At 58.2% G+C, this 17,937-nt stretch overlaps 1 protein-coding gene across 1 annotated transcript; it reads left to right on the top strand.

Annotated features, from left to right (window-relative positions):
* The first annotated feature begins 3,513 nt into the window (after positions 1-3,513).
* LOC129151603 (bile salt-activated lipase-like) lies at positions 3,514-9,890 on the top strand. The gene is given in 11 exon segments (XM_054726969.1): positions 3,514-3,579; positions 4,358-4,517; positions 4,611-4,733; positions 4,913-5,110; positions 5,795-5,925; positions 6,246-6,353; positions 6,479-6,596; positions 7,129-7,315; positions 7,474-7,677; positions 9,049-9,246; positions 9,496-9,890. Coding segments are annotated over 11 exon segments (1,872 nt in total). The 3' UTR covers positions 9,875-9,890.
* The last annotated feature ends 8,047 nt before the right edge of the window (positions 9,891-17,937 follow it).

Genomic DNA, 17,937 nt, shown 5'->3' on the forward strand with positions numbered 1-17,937 from the left:
CATCTGAACTTGAAATCCACGAATTCCTCCTCCTGGGGAGCAGAAACCACACGCCCAGCCACACTCCCCTCTTCCTCCAAAGGCAGGCAGCCCGTCCTGGGTTAGGAGTTGGTCCTTGCAATTGTTTTTAAAAATCAGTGTAAAATTTAAATCACATAAAACACAATAGTTTAACGATGCATGAGCTCAATTCAGTGATATTAATTGCAGTCACACTGTTGTGCAACCATCACCACTATCTGGTTCCAAATCATTGCACCACTCCAAACAGAAACTGTGTAAGCACTCCTCAGTATCTCCCCTCCCCCAACTGCTGCTATTCTATTCAACCTCCTGTCTCAGTCAATTTGCCTACTCTAAACATTTTTCCTTTATGATTGATTTTCTTTTTTAGAGAGGGAGGGAGAGAGCGAAACATGGATCTGATAATTACACGGATCGGCTGCCTCCTGCACGCCCCCCACTGGGACTGAGGCTCCATGTGCAGTATTGGGAATGGAAAGGGTGACCTGTTGGTGCAGGGAAGACGCTCAACCTATTGAACCACCCCAGCCGGGCTGTTTTCTTTACTTTGAACTTGTATTTGCTGAGAGTATTGCAGACTTCTGCCATTTCCCCTCTCTGCCCCTCTCCACCCACCTGCCACCTCAGCCCTGTCTCTCCCCTGTCTATTGTCTAAGAATATATGCCCATAAGTTCTGGATTCATCTCTTCCCGCCCTCCCTCCACCTTCACTCTGAGATCTGTCCTTCTGTTCCATGCGTCCATATCTATGGATCTGTTTATTCGTCGGTTTATTTGGTTCATTGGATTCCACATGAGTGAGATCATGTGATACTTGTCTTCCTCCCACTGGCTTATTTCGCTCAGCGTGGTACTCTCCAGGTCCCTCCCGCTGTCTCAAAGGGTCAGCGTTCCTTCTTTTTACTGCTATTTAGTAATCCCTGGTGGAAATGTACCACAGCTTTTTATCCACTCGTCTACTGATGGGCACTTGGGCTGTTAACAAACGCACCCTCAAGCCCTTTGCTCCCCGGTCCTCACCCTCCCGGCCCGGCCTGCCCGGCTCCTGCTGCCCACTGTCCTGCCGCCTCCCCACTCCATCCCAGGAGACCTGGGCTCTGGGTCAGTGGGCAGCCAGCTTGGCCGGTGTCTGTGGATCCATGTGATGCTGGGCAGCCCCAGGCGTGACGTCAGCCGGGCTGTGGCCTGCGGACAAGCACCGGCTCCTGGTAGCGAAGGGCTGTGGGGCCCAGATGAGGGGGCGCTGGCCGGGGAGGGCTGTCCCTGAACGCACCCCATCCCTGGAGAGGGCAGTGCTGCCAACGCCACAAAGGCAGGAACCCCGGGCTTTGTCCCTGGAGCTTCCTCTGGGTCCCGAGTGAGACACGCTCCCCGAGCCACACGCGCCCTTCTGCTCTCACACACTCCGCTCAGCTCTCCCTCCCTCTGCCTCTCCGCGTCCCCATTATCCCTGTCTCTCCTCTGTCTCTTCGCATCCCCATTATCCCTGTCTCTCCTCTGTCTCTCCCTCTGTCTGTGCCCCTCTCTGTCTGTCTCCCCCTCTGTCTCTCCCTCTGTCTGTCTCTCCCTCTGTCTGTCCCTCTCTCTGTCTGTGTCTCCATCTGTCTGTCTCTCCATCTGTCTGTCCTCCTCTCTGTCCCTCCCTCTGTCTGTCCCCCTCTCTGTCTCTCCCTCTGTCTGTCCCTCCCTCTGTCTGTCCCCCTCTCTGTCTCTCCCTATGTCTGTCCCTCCCTCTGTCTGTCCCCCTCTCTGTCTGTCCCTCCCTCTGTCTGTCCCCCTCTCTGTCTGTCTCTCCCTCTGTCTGTCCTTCCCTCCGTCTGTCCCTCCCTCTGTCTGTCCCCCTCTCTGTCTGTCCCTCCCTCTGTCTGTCCCTCCCTCTGTCTGTCTCTCCCTCTGTCTGTCCCCCGCTCTGTCTGTCTCTCCCTCTGTTTGTCCCCCTCTCTGTCTGTCTCTCCCTCTGTCTGTCCCTCCCTCTATCTGTCTCTCCCTCTGTCTGTCCCTCTGTCTGTCCCTCCCTCTGTCTGTCTCTCCCTCTGTCTGTCCCTCCCTCTGTCTGTCCCCCTCTCTGTCTGTCTCTCCCTCTGTCTGTCCCTCCCTCTGTCTGTCCCTCCCTCTGTCTGTCCCCCTCTCTGTCTGTCCCTCCCTCTGTCTGTCTCTCCCTCTGTCTGTCTCTCCCTCTGTCTGTCCCTCTCTCTGTCTGTGTCTCCATCTGTCTGTCTCTCCATCTGTCTGTCCCCCTCTCTGTCCCTCCCTCTGTCTGTCCCCCTCTCTGTCTCTCCCTCTGTCTGTCCCTCCCTCTGTCTGTCCCCCTCTCTGTCTCTCCCTATGTCTGTCCCTCCCTCTGTCTGTCCCCCTCTCTGTCTGTCTCTCCCTCTGTCTGTCCCCCTCTCTGTCTGTCCCCCTCTGTCTGTCTCTCCCTCTGTCTGTCTCTCCCTCTGTCTGTCCCCCTCTCTGTCTGTCCCTCCCTCTGTCTGTCTCTCCCTCTGTCTGTCTCTCCCTCTGTCTGTCCCCCTCTCCCTCTGTCTCTCTGCTGTGCCCCAGGTCATGGTGCATTTCTGAAGCCAGGTTCTTCCTCTTCCTCAGCGAAGCCACCAGGCTGGGCGGGAGCCCCCTCCCTCCCCACCTGTGCCCACCTGAGCCTCCAGTCCTGCCTCCCAGGGCTGCTGGTGCTGAGTGTGAGGTGTGCCCTCCCTGAGGGCAGGATCACCCCCTGTGCTGCTCTGGGTCCCCACACCCAGCTCGGCTGCTCACCAGTGGGCCCTCGGACCCAGGCTCAGCCACGTGGCTGCCCAGGAGCACACAGCCCTCTCTGTCCCGGAAGCCACATGCCCATGCCCTATGACCTCCCTTTGCTGAGCTCCGGAGCTCCAGGTGGGGGCCAGGCAGGGCCTGGAGGGAAGCAGGCCCACTTCTCTGGGGTGAGCCCGGGCCCTTGTAAAGGAGCCACCATGCAGGGCACTGTGCTCCCAGCTGAGCCCCTGTACCCCTGGCCTGGGCCACCTGACTATTCCCAGTGAGCGGCCCAGGTGCACTGTGGGCACCAGGCACCCGGATAGCAGGTCCTGGGCAACGAGGACCATCCCTGCACCCGTGCGCATGTGTGTGCGTGTGTGTTTATGTGTGTGCACGCATCTCCATGAAATTGGCCCAGCCTGAGCCCGCCTGGAAAAGGCAGCTATTATGTGTGTGTGTGTGTGTGTCTCTGCCCACACCTTCATGAACTTGGCCCTGAGCCCGCCTGGAAATGGCAGCTATGGAAGCCTGTGTGTGTGTGTCTGACTGTGTGTGTGCCCGCACCGGCATGACCTTGGCCCTGAGCCTGGCTAGAAAGGACAGCTATTCTGCCTGATAGAAGGGGCATAAGGAGGAGGAGGGAAGGGAAACAGCCACAGGCAACTGCCTGCCCCGGCTCCCGGGTGTCTCCCAGATGGCTCCCGCCCCATAAATACCCAAGCGCAGAGGCAGGGCACGCAAGCAGGCACACGCACCATGGGGCGCCCGGAGCTGGCTGTCCTAGGCCTCGCCTGCTGCTTGGCAGGAGTGAGCGCAGCAAAGGTAAGCGAGAGCCCACGGACACGGCAGGGGCCCCTCTGCTCCCCTAACCCGGCCTGGGACCTGGGACGGCTCCGCGGAGGGGGCAGGCAGGTGGGCGCTGGCACAAAGAGCCCCCGAGAGCCCACAGCCAGCCCAGCGCTTCCCTGGCCCTTCCTCTGCGCTCCTGCCTTCGCGCTCACAGGCTGGCGCCGCGCAGCTGACAGCCAGGACGCCCAGGAGCTCCAATGTCAGGACCACGAGGAAGGGCTGGCCAGGCGCTCCAGGGCACACAGGGGCCCTTTCACCAACACAAACAAGGCGCCTGCCCCGCAGCCCCAGAGTCACTGGGCCCTCAGGGCTGATCTGCGCATCTGCCTGGGCCTCCAGGGCCCTGGGCTCGCCCTCTGTCCGGGGGTGGCCATGGCCCGGCTCAGAAGGGCGCTGGGCCCTGAGCAGGCCGGCAGTTTGCCCATCACAGCCCCGGCGTCGGAACAGGAGTCTGGACCTCGGTCTGGTTCAACCTGGAGCCCCGAGCCCGGTCCCCAAGTGGAAGTGGCATCCACCTGCTTGCCAGTGACTGGGACATTCCAGGGAAGTCAGGAGCCTCAGGGCACCTACAGGATCCCTTCCCTCAGGGCCCTGCCAGGGGTGAGGGGGGGGCTTCCTCATAAACCCACAGCTCCAGGCAGGCATGAATAGGGGCCTCACTTGGAGGCTGTCTGGACGCAGAGAGTCTGCTGGGGTCACCCCACCCCACTGGCCCACCCCGCCTGCGCCCCTGAGCCTGCCCTCTCCCCAGCTGGGCGTGGTGCACACGGAAGGGGGCTTCGTGGAGGGCGTCAACAAGAAGCTCGGCCTCTTGGGCATCGGCGGCCGCTCTGTGGACATCTTCAAGGGCATCCCCTTCGCCGCCCCGCCCCAGGCCCTGGAGAACCCCCAGCGGCACCCCGGCTGGCAAGGTGGGAGTGGGGGGTGGGGGCTGGGCTGGCCCTGTGCCCGGGGTGGCGGTGGGGTCACCATCCTCACACCAGCCCCTCTGGTCTCACCCACAGGGACCCTGAAGGCTAAGGAGTTCAAGCAGAAATGCCTGCAAGTCACTCTCACCCAACTGAACACCAGGGGCTCCGAGGACTGCCTCTACCTCAACATCTGGGTCCCGCAGGGCCGGAAGGAAGGTGCATCCCCCACCCCATTCTCTATAGGTCCCCGAACCTGCAGAAAGCGCCCAGGCAGCCAGAGGCCCAGCCCTGCCCCGCCCCTTGGGTGTGTGGGCTCCAGAGCTGAAATTCCCTGAAACAAGCACCCAGAGGGGATGGGGGGCAGCTGGGGTCACCGGGCCTGTCTCCTGCCTCAGTTTCCCAGAACCTGCCTGTCATGATCTGGATCTTTGGAGGAGCCTTCATCTTTGGGTCCGGCCAAGGGTTCAACTTCTTCAGTGACTACCTGTACGACGGGGAGGAGATCGCCACGCGGGGCAATGTCATCGTGGTCACCTTCAACTACCGCCTCGGGCCGCTGGGCTTCCTCAGCACTGGGGACGCCCACCTGCCAGGTGTGCCGGGCGCCTGGGCCGGGGGTGAGGGAGCTGGTGGGGGGCCCTTCGGCATCGCATTCTCCCAACAGCTCCTGACAGTCTCCCAGAAAGACCCAGAATTCTACTGGCAGCGCAGGAAGCTGGGGGTGGACAGTGAGACACAGGAGCTCATAGGCAGGTGTAGCGAGAGAAGAGGCTGCCCGCCAGCCAGGCAGGGACCCAGGGAGACCAGGGAGCGGGGACAGGGACCCAGGGAGACCAGGGAGCTGGGACAGGGACCCAGGGAGACCAGGGAGCGGGGACAGGGCCCCAGGGAGACCAGGGAGCGGGGACAGGGACCCAGGGAGACCAGGGAGCGGGGACAGGGACCCAGGGAGACCAGGGAGCGGGGACAGGGACCCAGGGAGACCAGGGAGCGGGGAGAGGAGCTCAGAAAGAGACAGAAGATGAGACACTGAAGTGGTGACTCGGGGAACACAGAGCCGTAGGACAGACAGACAACAAGAGGGACGGTGTCAGGGAGAGGTGAGCAGCCTGGCCCTCCTGCTGCTGGTCCCCTGCCTGAGCCCCACCCCCTCCAGCACCTCATTCCACAGCCTCCTGGGACCCGCCGTGCGCCATCCTGGGGCTTGACAGGGGTCTCCACATGGAGGAAGCTCTCCCCCCACCCCAGTCCCTCATGGGCTCCCCCACCCGCCCCAGGTAACTACGGCCTTCGGGACCAGCACATGGCCATCGCGTGGGTGAAGAGGAACATTGCGGCCTTCGGGGGGGACCCCAACAACATCACCATCTTTGGGGAATCAGCCGGAGGTGCCAGCGTCTCTCTGCAGGTCTGGTGACCCCAGGAGGGTGGACCTTCTTCCCACGCTGAAGGGGGACCAAGAGGGGGTTGACAGGATCTGAGAGAGCTGATGTGAACCGGGGAGGTGATGGGAAGTGGGGGAGCTGACGGGGGGCTGGGGTAGCTTTTTGGGTCTGGCGGAACTGATGGAGGCTGTGGAAGCTGTTGGGAACTGGGGGACCTATTGGGGGCTGGGGGACCTGATGGGGGCTGTGGGGACAGCATGAAGCTAACAGACAGGCTGTCACTAGTGGAGCCCGGGTGGGCAGGAGAAGCGAGGCCATGGTGACAAGACCCTGTGTGTCGCAGACCCTCTCTCCCTACAGCAAGGGCCTCATCCGGCGAGCCATCAGCCAGAGCGGCGTGGCGCTGTCCCCCTGGGCCATCCAGAAGGACCCTCTGTCCTGGGCCAGGCAGGTAAAGGGGCGTTGTGTATGGCGGGGGAGGAACGGGAGGGTTATATCCTTTCCATGCCCTGTCCCAGTCCCCATGGCATTGGCCTTGCTCTGGCCTCACCCACCTGTCTCCCCCCAAACCCCCAGATCGCCAAGAATGTGGGCTGCCCCCTGGACGATACCGCCAGGATGGCCGAGTGTCTGAAGGTCACCGACCCCCGGGCATTGACGCTGGCCTATAAGATACCCCTGGTGGGCCTGGAGTGTGAGTGGGGCTCCACATGGGGGTACAGAGCAAGGATTGAGGGGCTGCTGCCGGGCCTGTCACCCGCTCATGGCGTCCCTGGGAGCCCCGTGCCGCCAGGGCCCTCAATGTCTCCGTGGCCTCGACTGGCTGTGCCGCGGGCGCCATCCCTCCCTCTGATCCTCCCTGGGTCCTGACCCCTTTGGGAAGCTGGTGCACCTTGTCCCCCAACAACGGGCAGAAACGGTCATTTGCACCCACTCTTAGGGAGCTCAGGCGCAGTGGCTGTCAGCGGGACGGTGTGGCCCAGGGAGCCTGTGGCCGTCTGCACACAGTCCGGGCTGCCACCCTGGGGAGAGGGGACATCGGGCGGACGGGGCCAGGGAAGCTGCTCCACACGCGCAGGGCAGCCCAGGACATGGAATGATCCGGGCCCCATGTCAGGGGACAGGCTGAGGACCCTGGTCTGGATCCGAGGAGGCAAGGGCTGCCCTCGGGTCTGGGGCCTGCAAAGTGGCTCTGGAAGGTGCGAGGACCCCTGCTCTCCACTCAGACCCCTACCTGCACTACTTCGGCCTCCTGCCTGTCGTGGATGGAGACTTCATCCCCGACGACCCCATCAACCTTTTCGCCAACGCGGCCGACATCGACTACATCGCTGGCACCAACAACATGGACGGCCACCTCTTTGCCAGCTTTGACCTGCCGGCCATCAACGTGGACATACTGACCGTCACAAGGTGAGTAGCGCGCAGTCCAGGGCAGTCCCTGAAGGCCTGTTGGGGAGGCATCAGCTGGAGAAGGAGGCCAGGAGGTATAGCGGGCCATGTGCCGGACCCTGGCAGGGGGTGGGAGGATGCTTCCCGCTGGCTTGTCCAGTGCCGGCTTGTCCCCGCAGGGAGGACTTCTTCAAGCTGGTCAGCGGGTTCACCATGGCCAAGGGGCCCAGAGGTGCCAACGCCACCTTTGACTTCTACACGGCGTCCTGGGCCCAGGACTCCTCCCAGGAGGCCAAGAAGAAGACGGTGGTGGAATTTGAGACCGACGTCCACTTCCTGATGCCCACGAAGATGGCCGTGGCCCAGCACAGAGCCAGCGCCAAGTGAGGGCCGGGGCAGGGGAGGCCCACCAAGGTCAACTACCTGCCCAGCAAGGCCTCTCGAGGGGCGGCGCAGGGCTTAAGGGAGGCCCGGGAGAGCCGTGATGGGGACCCAGAAATGCCTGCACCATCTGCCTTGCCCAGGCCTGAGGAGACTGGAGAAGGGCCCTCCTCACCTCCCAGCTCAGGGGCCTTTACAGAGCCCTCCTCCTGCTACTGGGAAACCCCGGTTGGGCTCGGGCTGCCTGTCCCTGTGTCCAGTAACGAAGGCCGGTGGCATCCTATGAGGCCTTTATTGAGAAGGCAGCCAACCAAGAAGACAGGGCGCTTACAAGCATCAAATCCTGTGATCCAGCAGGTGCAGGGACAGGACTAGAAAGGGGAGGAGCCTGGGGAGCTATGTGCAGCCCTGGGGTCCCCAGACCTCAGCTATTATAGTCATCACACGAGGTGATGTGGATGAGATGCTGTGGATGAGATGATGTGGATGAGATGATGTGGATGAGATGATGTGGATGAGATGATGTGGATGAGATGATGTGGATGAGATGCTGTGGATGAGATGATGTGGATGAGATGATGTGGATGAGATGATGTGGAGATGATGTTTTCACTCCTGGTGGGTCTGTCCCTGCTTATCAGTTCTGCTTGCTGGATGCACAGCTGAGTCACCTCCTCATTGCTTTGCACAGGCCTTCAAATGAAATTTAAGAAAACTTAACCCCTATTCACATCAGTATACGTGTTCTAAGTATACTGATGAAAATGATAGGGTTACTTTTCAGATTAAGTCAGGTGCTCTATCCACCGGGTTGTAAGTCCCCCATTCACTCAGCCCACAGGCCTCCCCTGCAGAGTCTGCAGCCTCCCCGCAGCCCCCAGGCTGAGGGGGACAGACACAGGGGGATGCTCTCTGTTGTGGGTTTGGAGTTGGCCAACATTCAAAACAACTCTGGCCTGCGGCCACCTGGTCAACCTCCAGTGAAAATGAAAAGGAAGTTAGGGATGCTTCCTCGGAAGGGAGAGAGAACGATGCCCGGGAAGTGTAGGCAGAAAGCTTGTCGCAACTACAGGAACTTGAGCTCTTCATGGGGCGGCACAGCTCTGTTCCCGGCGAAGACACAAATTCATCTGCGGAGAAAAGGGGGGAAGACGCCTCGATAAGTTTTGTGGAGCGAAGAGTGAATGCACCTGAAATCCCAGAACCACAACCCCCGGCCTTCCCTTCCGGGTGCAGGGACCCAGGGCCCTCCTGAGTCCGGGGATTTCCCGGCCCCGCCCTGCTCTCCCCATGGCCTCCCTCCAGGGCCCAGCTCTGGGTGGGCAGCCCAGGTGAGCTCCCTGCCAACCTGGGCCGTGTCCCTCCCTCCTCAGGAGTGCCCGGACCTACACCTACCTGTTCTCCCACCCCACTCGCATTCCGTTGTTACCCAGCTGGGTGGGCGCCGACCACACCACTGACCTCCAGTATGTGTTTGGGAAGCCCTTCGACAACCCCCTGATCTACCGGCCCCAAGACAGGACTGTCTCCCGCACCATGATCGCCTACTGGACCAACTTTGCCAGGACTGGGTAAGGCGGGTGAGGCTGGGCCGGGCCTCCTGACACCTGGGCCCCACAGGCCTGTCCCCTCTCCTACACTTCACCTCCCTGAGCCTCAGTACCCCCCTCTGTGTGTGAGGATAGAGCTACTGGTTGGGCGCAGAACACGTACATGCCCAGCCAGTGCCCAGGACACAGTGAGGTGCCCTGGTGGTTCGGGTCAGCATGGAGGCCTCCCGTGAGCCCTCAGACCCCACACAGCCTTTCTCTCATGTGCAGGGACCCCAACAAGGGCCACTCGGCTGTGCCCACCCAGTGGGATCCCTACACCCAGGAAAACGGCAACTACCTGGAGATTAACAAGAAGATGGACGGCCAGTCCCTGAAACAGCACCTGAGGAGCAGCTACCTACAGTACTGGACCCAGACCTACCAGGCCCTGCCCACCGTGACCGGAGATGGGGCCGCCCCCCTACCGCCCTCGGACGACTCTGAGGCCATTCCCTGAGCCCCCATTGGTGACTCTGAGGCTGCCCCTGAGCCCCCATTGGTGACTCTGAGGAGGCTCAGATGCCCTCAGCCATTGGCGTCTAATGTCCTTGCCCAAGAGGCCACAGGTGGGACCCAGGGAGCCCACCTCCCGCCCAGCTCTTCCTGAATAAAGCCGCATCTCTCTGGCAACCCGCTTTGCCCTCATGACCGTAACCTCCCGCCCAGTCTCTGCCCGTGTCCGGCTCCGGGGGTGGTGCCCCCTCAGTTAACAGGAGGAGAGAGGGTCAGAGAAGGGTCAGCCCTGAGTGGGGAGCGGGCCCCGTGGGCAGTTGCCTCTGGACCAGTGGGCCCAGCTTCGGCCACGTCCTCGGGATGCGGGGAGCAGGCTCTGTGTTCCGGGGTCTGGGAATGGCCTGGGAGAGAAATGCATTCGCCTCCAGCTGGATCCCAGGCAGAGACAGTAACGCATCCCGCTGGGCTCAGAGCAGAGGGTACCAGGGCTGGGCCGTGGGTGCCCCCGGCAGGGCTAGGGTGCTGCCCGCTGGCTCTGGCAGAGGACAGAGGGGAGCGGGAGGCAGAGGTGAGACGCAGGGCCATGGCCACTTCAGCAAGGTCTGGGACCGGGCACCGCCTGCACCGAGGGCTCCCCCTCCTGACCTCACATGGCCCGGGCGGTGGGCACTGTGGACACCCCGTTGTAGACAGTGACTGTGAGAAATGCTCACCTGTCCCAACTCTAATGACACTTGGAGACAGAAGTGAAAAGTGACAGCGGTAAAAGGAGACCTTGAATGCGGTCTCCAGAGCGGGTGTCCGCCCAGCTGTACTGACACCCCTGGGGTGGGAACACAGCCCATTTATCTGGCCCCTCCTCCGGCTCCTCATTGGCTGAGTACTCAGTGCTCACCTGTTTCCTGACAAGGCCACTAGGTCCTCCCATTGGGCCCTTTAAGAAAATTGGGGAAAAACCAAGATGGCGGCATAGGTTAAACACCTAACCTACAGCCGGGCACAACAATTTCAAAAATACAACTAAAAGTCAAAACGGACATCATTCAGAACCACAGGAAAGCTGGCGGACTGAAATGCCCACAACTAGAAGGAAAGAGAAAACCACAAGGATAATCAGAGGAGCCGTAAAAGCCTGAGGTATGGAGACACGGGCGGAGACAGGAGCACGCGCGCGTGCGGGGAGGAAGGAGCTGGAGAGGAAGGGGCGGCTGACGGCCTGGCCGGCGTTCACTAGCAGGAAGGATATAAAAGCTCCAGATTGCGCTGAACACCAGCTCCGACTGCACTGAACCCCAGTTCCGGGCGAAACCCTGGGAAGCCAGGCGCACGCTGGGGGAATGAATCTGGGCTGTGGGGCGCAGGCACAGAGGAGCGGCGGAAGGCAGAGCTCCAGAGGCGCGCACGGGAAGGTGCGCAATGAAGGGACTGATGCCTGTGCCACTGAATTGCCCTGGTGGGAAGGAGACAAAAGCGCCAGACTGCGCTGAGACCCAGTTCCAACTACACTGAAACCCAGTTCCAGGCGAGAATCTGGTAATCCAGATTCATTAGGGGAGAGACTAGACTGTTTGGCAGCGGGCGAAACTCCAGGGCGCGTTTCTCTCAGAGGTGTTTGCAGGGAGTACAGAGGGACACTGAGACACAGGAACCTCATAGGGCGGGGCTGACAGGAAGCCAAGGTTGTAGGCTCCACCCTGTAGCTCCGCCCCATCCAAGCTGAGCAGAGGCTTTTCCCTGCTGAGTGCCTCAGGCAGTAGCTGACCTACACTACATTGGAGACCCAGAAACGAGGGCATCTAGTGGTCGGTGTGAGATGACACCAGATTTCAACCACGCGCACAAGGGACACATTCAAGAGGCAGACTCAGTGAGCGCCAAAGCATTGCTGCATCAAGACCCGGCCCATAAACATGTCTCCTGCACAGCAACTCTTCCTATATAGACAAAGAGGGTCCTCACGGCCAGTTGGCCTGGAGGACAATTCCTCCCAGTGACACCAACAATAATCAAGACTTAACTGTACAAAGGAGGACCAAGATGGAGACATAGGGCGGAAGCCTGATCGTTGCCTACCACAACAATTTTGAGACTACGACGGGAGAGCAGAGCAGACACCATCCAGAACCACTGGAGGGCTGGCTGAGCAGATGCTCTACAACTAGAATAAAAGAGAGGGGTACGCGGGATGATGCTGATGCCAGTGACCCAAAGTCCACACTTTAAGAACTACGGCTCAGGTGACACAATGGCGGCCTGGAACGTGCTCGGCGCAGTTCCCCCGGCGGTCTCCGGCTGAGGGGACGGCTCCACTCGCTGCCAAGCACGGACAGATGAGCCCCTGGGAGACATGGGGTGGGAGACTCCGCGCTTGCTGACCTCAGAGTCCTTCAAGAATCTCAACGCCCCAGAAGCGGCCAGGTGCGCACACTCAGCGACCGGCCACCGCTGCAGACCCAAGGGCCGACGCAGCGACACCGGACCAGCCCGCCGCCACGCACCGGGCACACCAGAGCTTCGCCGAGCCCGCCGCCCAATGAGTTCTGCGGCAGCCGCCCTGGAGCTCTGAGAAAATGGCCGAAGGAATTGCTGAGAGGGAATTGACCAACAGGAATTGGGATCAAGAAGACGAAATCCTGCTGAGACCCGGGTCCGGGCGAGGCTGCGAGCCTCTAGGCTCGGGTGTGGTCACACGCCCCTGGGTCTGGGTGAGGCCACGCGCCCCTGGGTCCAAGTGAAGCCGGATTCCGGGTTCGGGTGAGGCCATGAGCCCCTGGATCCGGGTAAGGCTGGGTCCCGGGTCCGGGTGAGGCTGTGCGCCCCTGGATCCGGGTGAGGCCACGCGACCAGGGGTCTGGGAGAGGTCATGCGCCCCTGGGTCCGGGTGAGGCCACGTGCCCCTGGGTCTAGGTGAAGCTAGATCCTGGGTCTGGGTGAGGCCACGCGCCCCTGGGTCCAAGTGAAGCCGGATTCCGGGTTCGGGTGAGGCCATGAGCCCCTGGATCCGGGTGAGGCTGGGTCCCGGGTCCGGGTGAGGCCATGTGCCCTGGGTCCGGGTGAGGCCACGCGCCCCTGGGTCTGGGAGAGGCCACGCGCCCCTGGGTCCGGGTGAGGCCATGTGTCCCTGGATCCGGGTGAGGCCTCGCGCACCTAGGTCCAGGTGAGGCCACGCGCACCTGGGTCTGGGAGAGGCCACGCGCCCCCGGGTCCAGGTGAGGCCATGTGTCCCTGGATCCGGGTGAGGCTGGGTCCTGGGTCCGGGTGAGGCCACGTGCCCCTGGGTCTGGGAGAGGCCACGCGCCTCCGGGTCCAGGTGAGGCCATGTGTCCCTGGATCCAGGTGAGGCTGGGTCCCGGGTCCGGGTGAGGCCTCGCGCACCTAGCTCCGGGTGAGGCCACGCGCCCCTGGGTCTGGGAGAGGCCACGCGCCCCCGGGTCCAGGTGAGGCCATGTGTCCCTGGATCCGGGTGAGGCCTCGCGCACCTAGGTCCGGGTGAGGCCACGCGCCCCTGGGTCTGGGAGAGGCCACGCGCCCCCGGGTCCAGGTGAGGCCATGTGTCCCTGGATCCGGGTGAGGCCACGCGCCCCTGGGTCCGGGTGAGGCCTTGCGCCCCTGGGTACGGGTGAAGCCGGATCCTGGGTCTGGGTGAGGCCGTGTGCCCCTGGATCTGGGTGAGGCCACGTATCCCTGAGTCTGGGTGAAGCTGTGCCCCTCGGTCCGGCCGAGACCAAACCAGAGGGAGTTGGACCTCCGTTACCACCATTTGTCCACCATCCAGAGCTGAGGGGTCAATGCTGACATGTACATATAAGGAACCGGTGGACATTGAAATTGGGTCTCAAAAGAACTGTTGGTCCAGAAAGAAACTCACTACAGACTGATTCATTTGCCTGTCAGCATAACTATTATTGCTCGTCTCACACTCAGTTCTTATAAGTATATCTCTAGTGACACATGATCTCGCTCATCTAGGGGAAATGATGAACAACATAGACTGAGGAACAAGAACAGAACCAGAAACAAGGAGGCATCGATCGGACTATCGGGCCTCAGAGGGAGGATAGGGGAGGGTGGGGGGAGGGGGAAGAGATCAACCAAAGGACTTGTGTGCATGCATATGAGCCTATCCAAGGGTTAAGTTCAACAGGGGGTTGGGGCATCCGTGGGGAAGGGTGTGGGATGGGAATGGGGGGATGAGGACAAATATGTGACACCTTAATCAATAAAGAAATTAAAAAATATATATATTCAAAGTGATGAACAGCAAGAACCTACAACCAAGATTACTCTACCCAGCAAAGCTATCATTCAGAATTGAAGGGCGGATAAACAGCTTCACAGACAAGAAAAAGCTAAAGGAGTTCATCACCACCAAACCAGGATTACATGAAATGCTGAAGGGTATTCTTTAAGAAGAGGAAGAAGAAGAAAAAGGTAAAGATAAAAATTATGAACAACAAAAAGACATTAAATACATACCTACCAACAAGTGAATCTAAAAATCAAGTGAATAAAAAGTCTGAAGAACTGAATGGACTGGTGAATATAATGGAATCAGGGACATAGAAAGGGAGTGGACTGACAATTCTCAGGGGGCAGGGGGTCTGAGGGGTGTGGAAAAAGATTGGACAAAAGTCTTACACCTATGGATGAAGACAGTGGCGGGGGGTAAGGGCATGGGGTGGGATGGGGAATCAGGTGGAGGGGAGCTATGGGAAAAAAAAAAAAAGGAACACCCGTAATAATCTGAACAATAAAGATTTATAAAAAAAAAAAAATTGGACTGAGGCCATTTCTAGTTGCCCCCCCTACCGCCGTCTAGCTGAGTCCAGTGCCTCGAGGGTGTCCACCATGATGCTGGCCCACGCCCACGGGTCCTTGGTCTCACATCCTATCCCTCCCCCTCCCTTCTCTGTGCCTGGGGAGATTCAGCCACCGCTCCCATCAGAAGCTGACCATGCTGGCCATTTCCTACAGTGCCAGGGCTCCAGGAGGGGCCACGTGCCCCAGGCCCTCACAGTGAGGACTCACGCCCACGTCTGAGACTCCAAAGCTCACCGTGTCAGCTCAGAGCAGGCGTAAGAGCTCAGAGGAGAGAAGGTTCCTGATTGGGGGGGATGGGGGTATGGCGAGGGCAGCTTCATGGGATTAACCATCCATCCTTATTGATGCACACGTCCCGTGTTTCCCTGGCCGGGCGGTGGGTACAGCGGGCAGTGTTGGTGCTGTTCCTCCCCTCCCTCCCTGCCCCATCCTCCCACCTCCCCCACCAGAGGTTCCCATCGCCCACCTCCCCATGGCAGGACCACAGCACAAACCTGGACAACGAGGGCAGCCAGCCAGGGGCTGCGGGCTCTCAGGGCTCCAGCCCCTCTACCCTCAGGACAGTGAGTCTAAACTGGTGACTGCCCAAGACGGGGACCTCAGACCTCACAGCCCTGGTATCATCTGGGCCAGAGGGGATCTTGGGGGCAGGAATCAGCATGTTTATCCTGCAAACCCACACTCACCTGGGACTCCTCAGACCACGTGCCAGTAGAGCGAGGGGGCGGTCCAGGGCCTGGTCCTGGGAGAAATGAACCCTGAGAAGAGCTGAAGCTCTGGTTCCCAGGGCCCAGCTGTTGCCTTCAATAAGCTGCATCACAAATCCTTCCCTGTGGCTGGCTCAGCACGGCCAGGGGTGAACCTGAGGTGGGGGGGAGGGGGGGTGAATGATTAAAAAAGACAGACAAGAGAATAATGCTGGGGCTAGGTGGGACACTGCTCTCAGATGGAGAGACAGTAACACAGCCTGGAAACAGTCTCTTTATTTTTTAAAAAATTTAATAAATCTTTATTGTTCAGATTATTACAATTGTTTCTCCTCTTCCCCCCCCCCCATAGGTCCCCTTGACCCGGTTCCCACCCCACCCTCTGCACTTACCTCCCCCTCACTGTCCTCATCCATAGGTGTATGATTTTTGTCCAGTCTCTTCCCCTACCCCTCACACCCCTTTCTCCCTGAGAATTATCAATCCACTTCCTTTCTCTGCCCCTGATTTTATTATATTCACTGGTTTATTCTGTTCCTCAGATTTTTAATTCACTTGATTTTTAGATTCACTTGTTGATAGATATGTATTTCTTGTTCATAATTTTTATCTTTACTTTTTTCTTCTTCTTCCTCTTCTTAAAGAATACCTTTCAGCATTTCATATAATACTGGTTTGGTGGTGATGAACTCCTTTAGCTTTTTCTTGTCTGTGGAGCTCTTTATCTGCCCTTCAATTCTGAATGATAGCTTTGCTGGGTAGAGTAATCCTGGTTGTAGATTCTTGGTATTCATCACTTTGAATATTTCTTGCCACTCCTGTCTGGCCTTCATAGTTTCTGTTGAGATATCAGCTGACAATCGTATGGGTGCTCCCTTGTAGGTAATTAACTGTTTTTCTTTTGCTGCTTGTAATATTCTCGCTTTGTCTTTTGCTCTTGGCATTTTAATTATGATGTGTCTTGGTGTGGTCCTCTTTGGATTCCTTTTGTTTGGGGTTGTGTGCTCTCCCTGGACTTGTAAGTCTATTTCTTTCACCAGGTGGGGGAAGTTTTCAGTCATTATTTCTTCAAATAGGTTTTCAGTATCTTGCTCTCTCTCCTCTTCTGGCACCCCCATAATTCTGATGTTGGTACGCTTGAAGTTGTCCCAGAGGCTTCTTACACTATCTTCAAATTTTTGGATTCTTTTTTCTTTTTGCTTTCCTGGTTGAGTGTTGTTGTTTTTTTTCTTCCTTGTATTTCAAATCTTTGACTTGATTCTTGTGATCCTCTAGTCTGCTGTTGGGTCTCTGTATAATATTTTTTATTTCAGTCAGTGTATGTTTGATTTCTAGTTGGTCCTTTTTCATATCCTCGAGGGTCTCGTTAAATTTATTGGCTTTTTCTAGGAAATTCTTGAAAAACCTTATAACCATGGTTTTGAACTCTATATCCAGTCATTTGTTTTCCTCCATTTCTTTTGTTTGTAATCTGTTTCTTTGTCTCCGCATTTTCACTGCTTCCCTGAGTTGGTAGGGTGGCTTTGTGTGCTAGGTGTCCTATATGGCCCAGTGGGTCAGCCTCCCAGTTACCTGAGGTGGACACTCTTGGTGCACCCCTTTTTGGACTGTGTGTACAGCCTTGTTGTAGTTAAGTCTTGATTGTTGTTGGTATCACTGGGAGGAATTGACCTCTAAGCCAATTGGCTGTGAGGACCCACTGTGTCTATAACGGAAGAACTGCTGTGCTGGAGACACACTTATGGGGCAGGATTTGTTTCAGTGGGACTTTGGTGCTCACTGAGTCTGCCTCTTGAATGTGTCACTTATGGATATGAGTAGTTGAAATCTGGTGTCGTCTCACACTGACCACTACATACAATAGCTTCTGGATCTCCAATGGGGTGCAGGTCAGCTACTGTCTGAGGCCACCCAGCAGGAGCTACAGCAAGAACTATAGTTTCTCCTCTTTGCTTGGGGTTTGGAGGTTTTGGAGCTGTCTGACCAGAGCTGCAGTTTGTTAGGTTAAGCTACAATAGGACAAGCCATTTATATGCAAAAGCCGCTGTGTGGAGTTTAGGTGGGATTGTAGCTTGTTCGGGGCTGGGTCTCAGGGAGTCACTAGGCTAGAGCGTGGCAAACAGTGATGGTTGCCAGTCAGCCGTCTCTGCGCGTTTCCAAGTCCCCGTGTTCCCACGCCCTAGCACAGTAAACACTGATTGCTGCAAGCACCTCTGCAAGAAACCCACCCTCTTTTTCCAACCAAATGGCAGACAGTCCAGCTTCTCCCCGTAGGAGTTTGGGTCTCCAGTGTCGCCCCAGAAACTGGAGTTCAGAGTAATGGGGAACTTGTCTCCCTTTGGGTTGAAAAAAGCAGCACACCCAGTCGCCCGCTGCCAGCCTGATCCGCGGGCGTCTGTACCTCTGCTTTTCAGCGCTTGTGCATGTCTCAATGCTCTGTTCTCTTTCCTACTAGTTGTAGAACTTCCACTCAGCCAGCTTTCCCGTGGTTCTGGGTGATAGACGTTTTGTCTTTTAGTTGTAGTTTTGAAATTGTTGTGCGAGGCAGCAGTTTAGGTGTTTACCTTTGACGCCATCTTGGTTTCTCAGCAGAGTCTTTATTTTATAGCCAGATTCCACCAGGCAAAGTGCTCAAGATGTTTACATTGTTCTCTCAGATTTCAAATCTACTCAATTACATGCACCTGAA

Source organism: Eptesicus fuscus, chromosome 15 (assembly GCF_027574615.1).
Source record: "Eptesicus fuscus isolate TK198812 chromosome 15, DD_ASM_mEF_20220401, whole genome shotgun sequence".
NCBI classification, from domain to species: domain Eukaryota; kingdom Metazoa; phylum Chordata; class Mammalia; order Chiroptera; family Vespertilionidae; genus Eptesicus; species Eptesicus fuscus.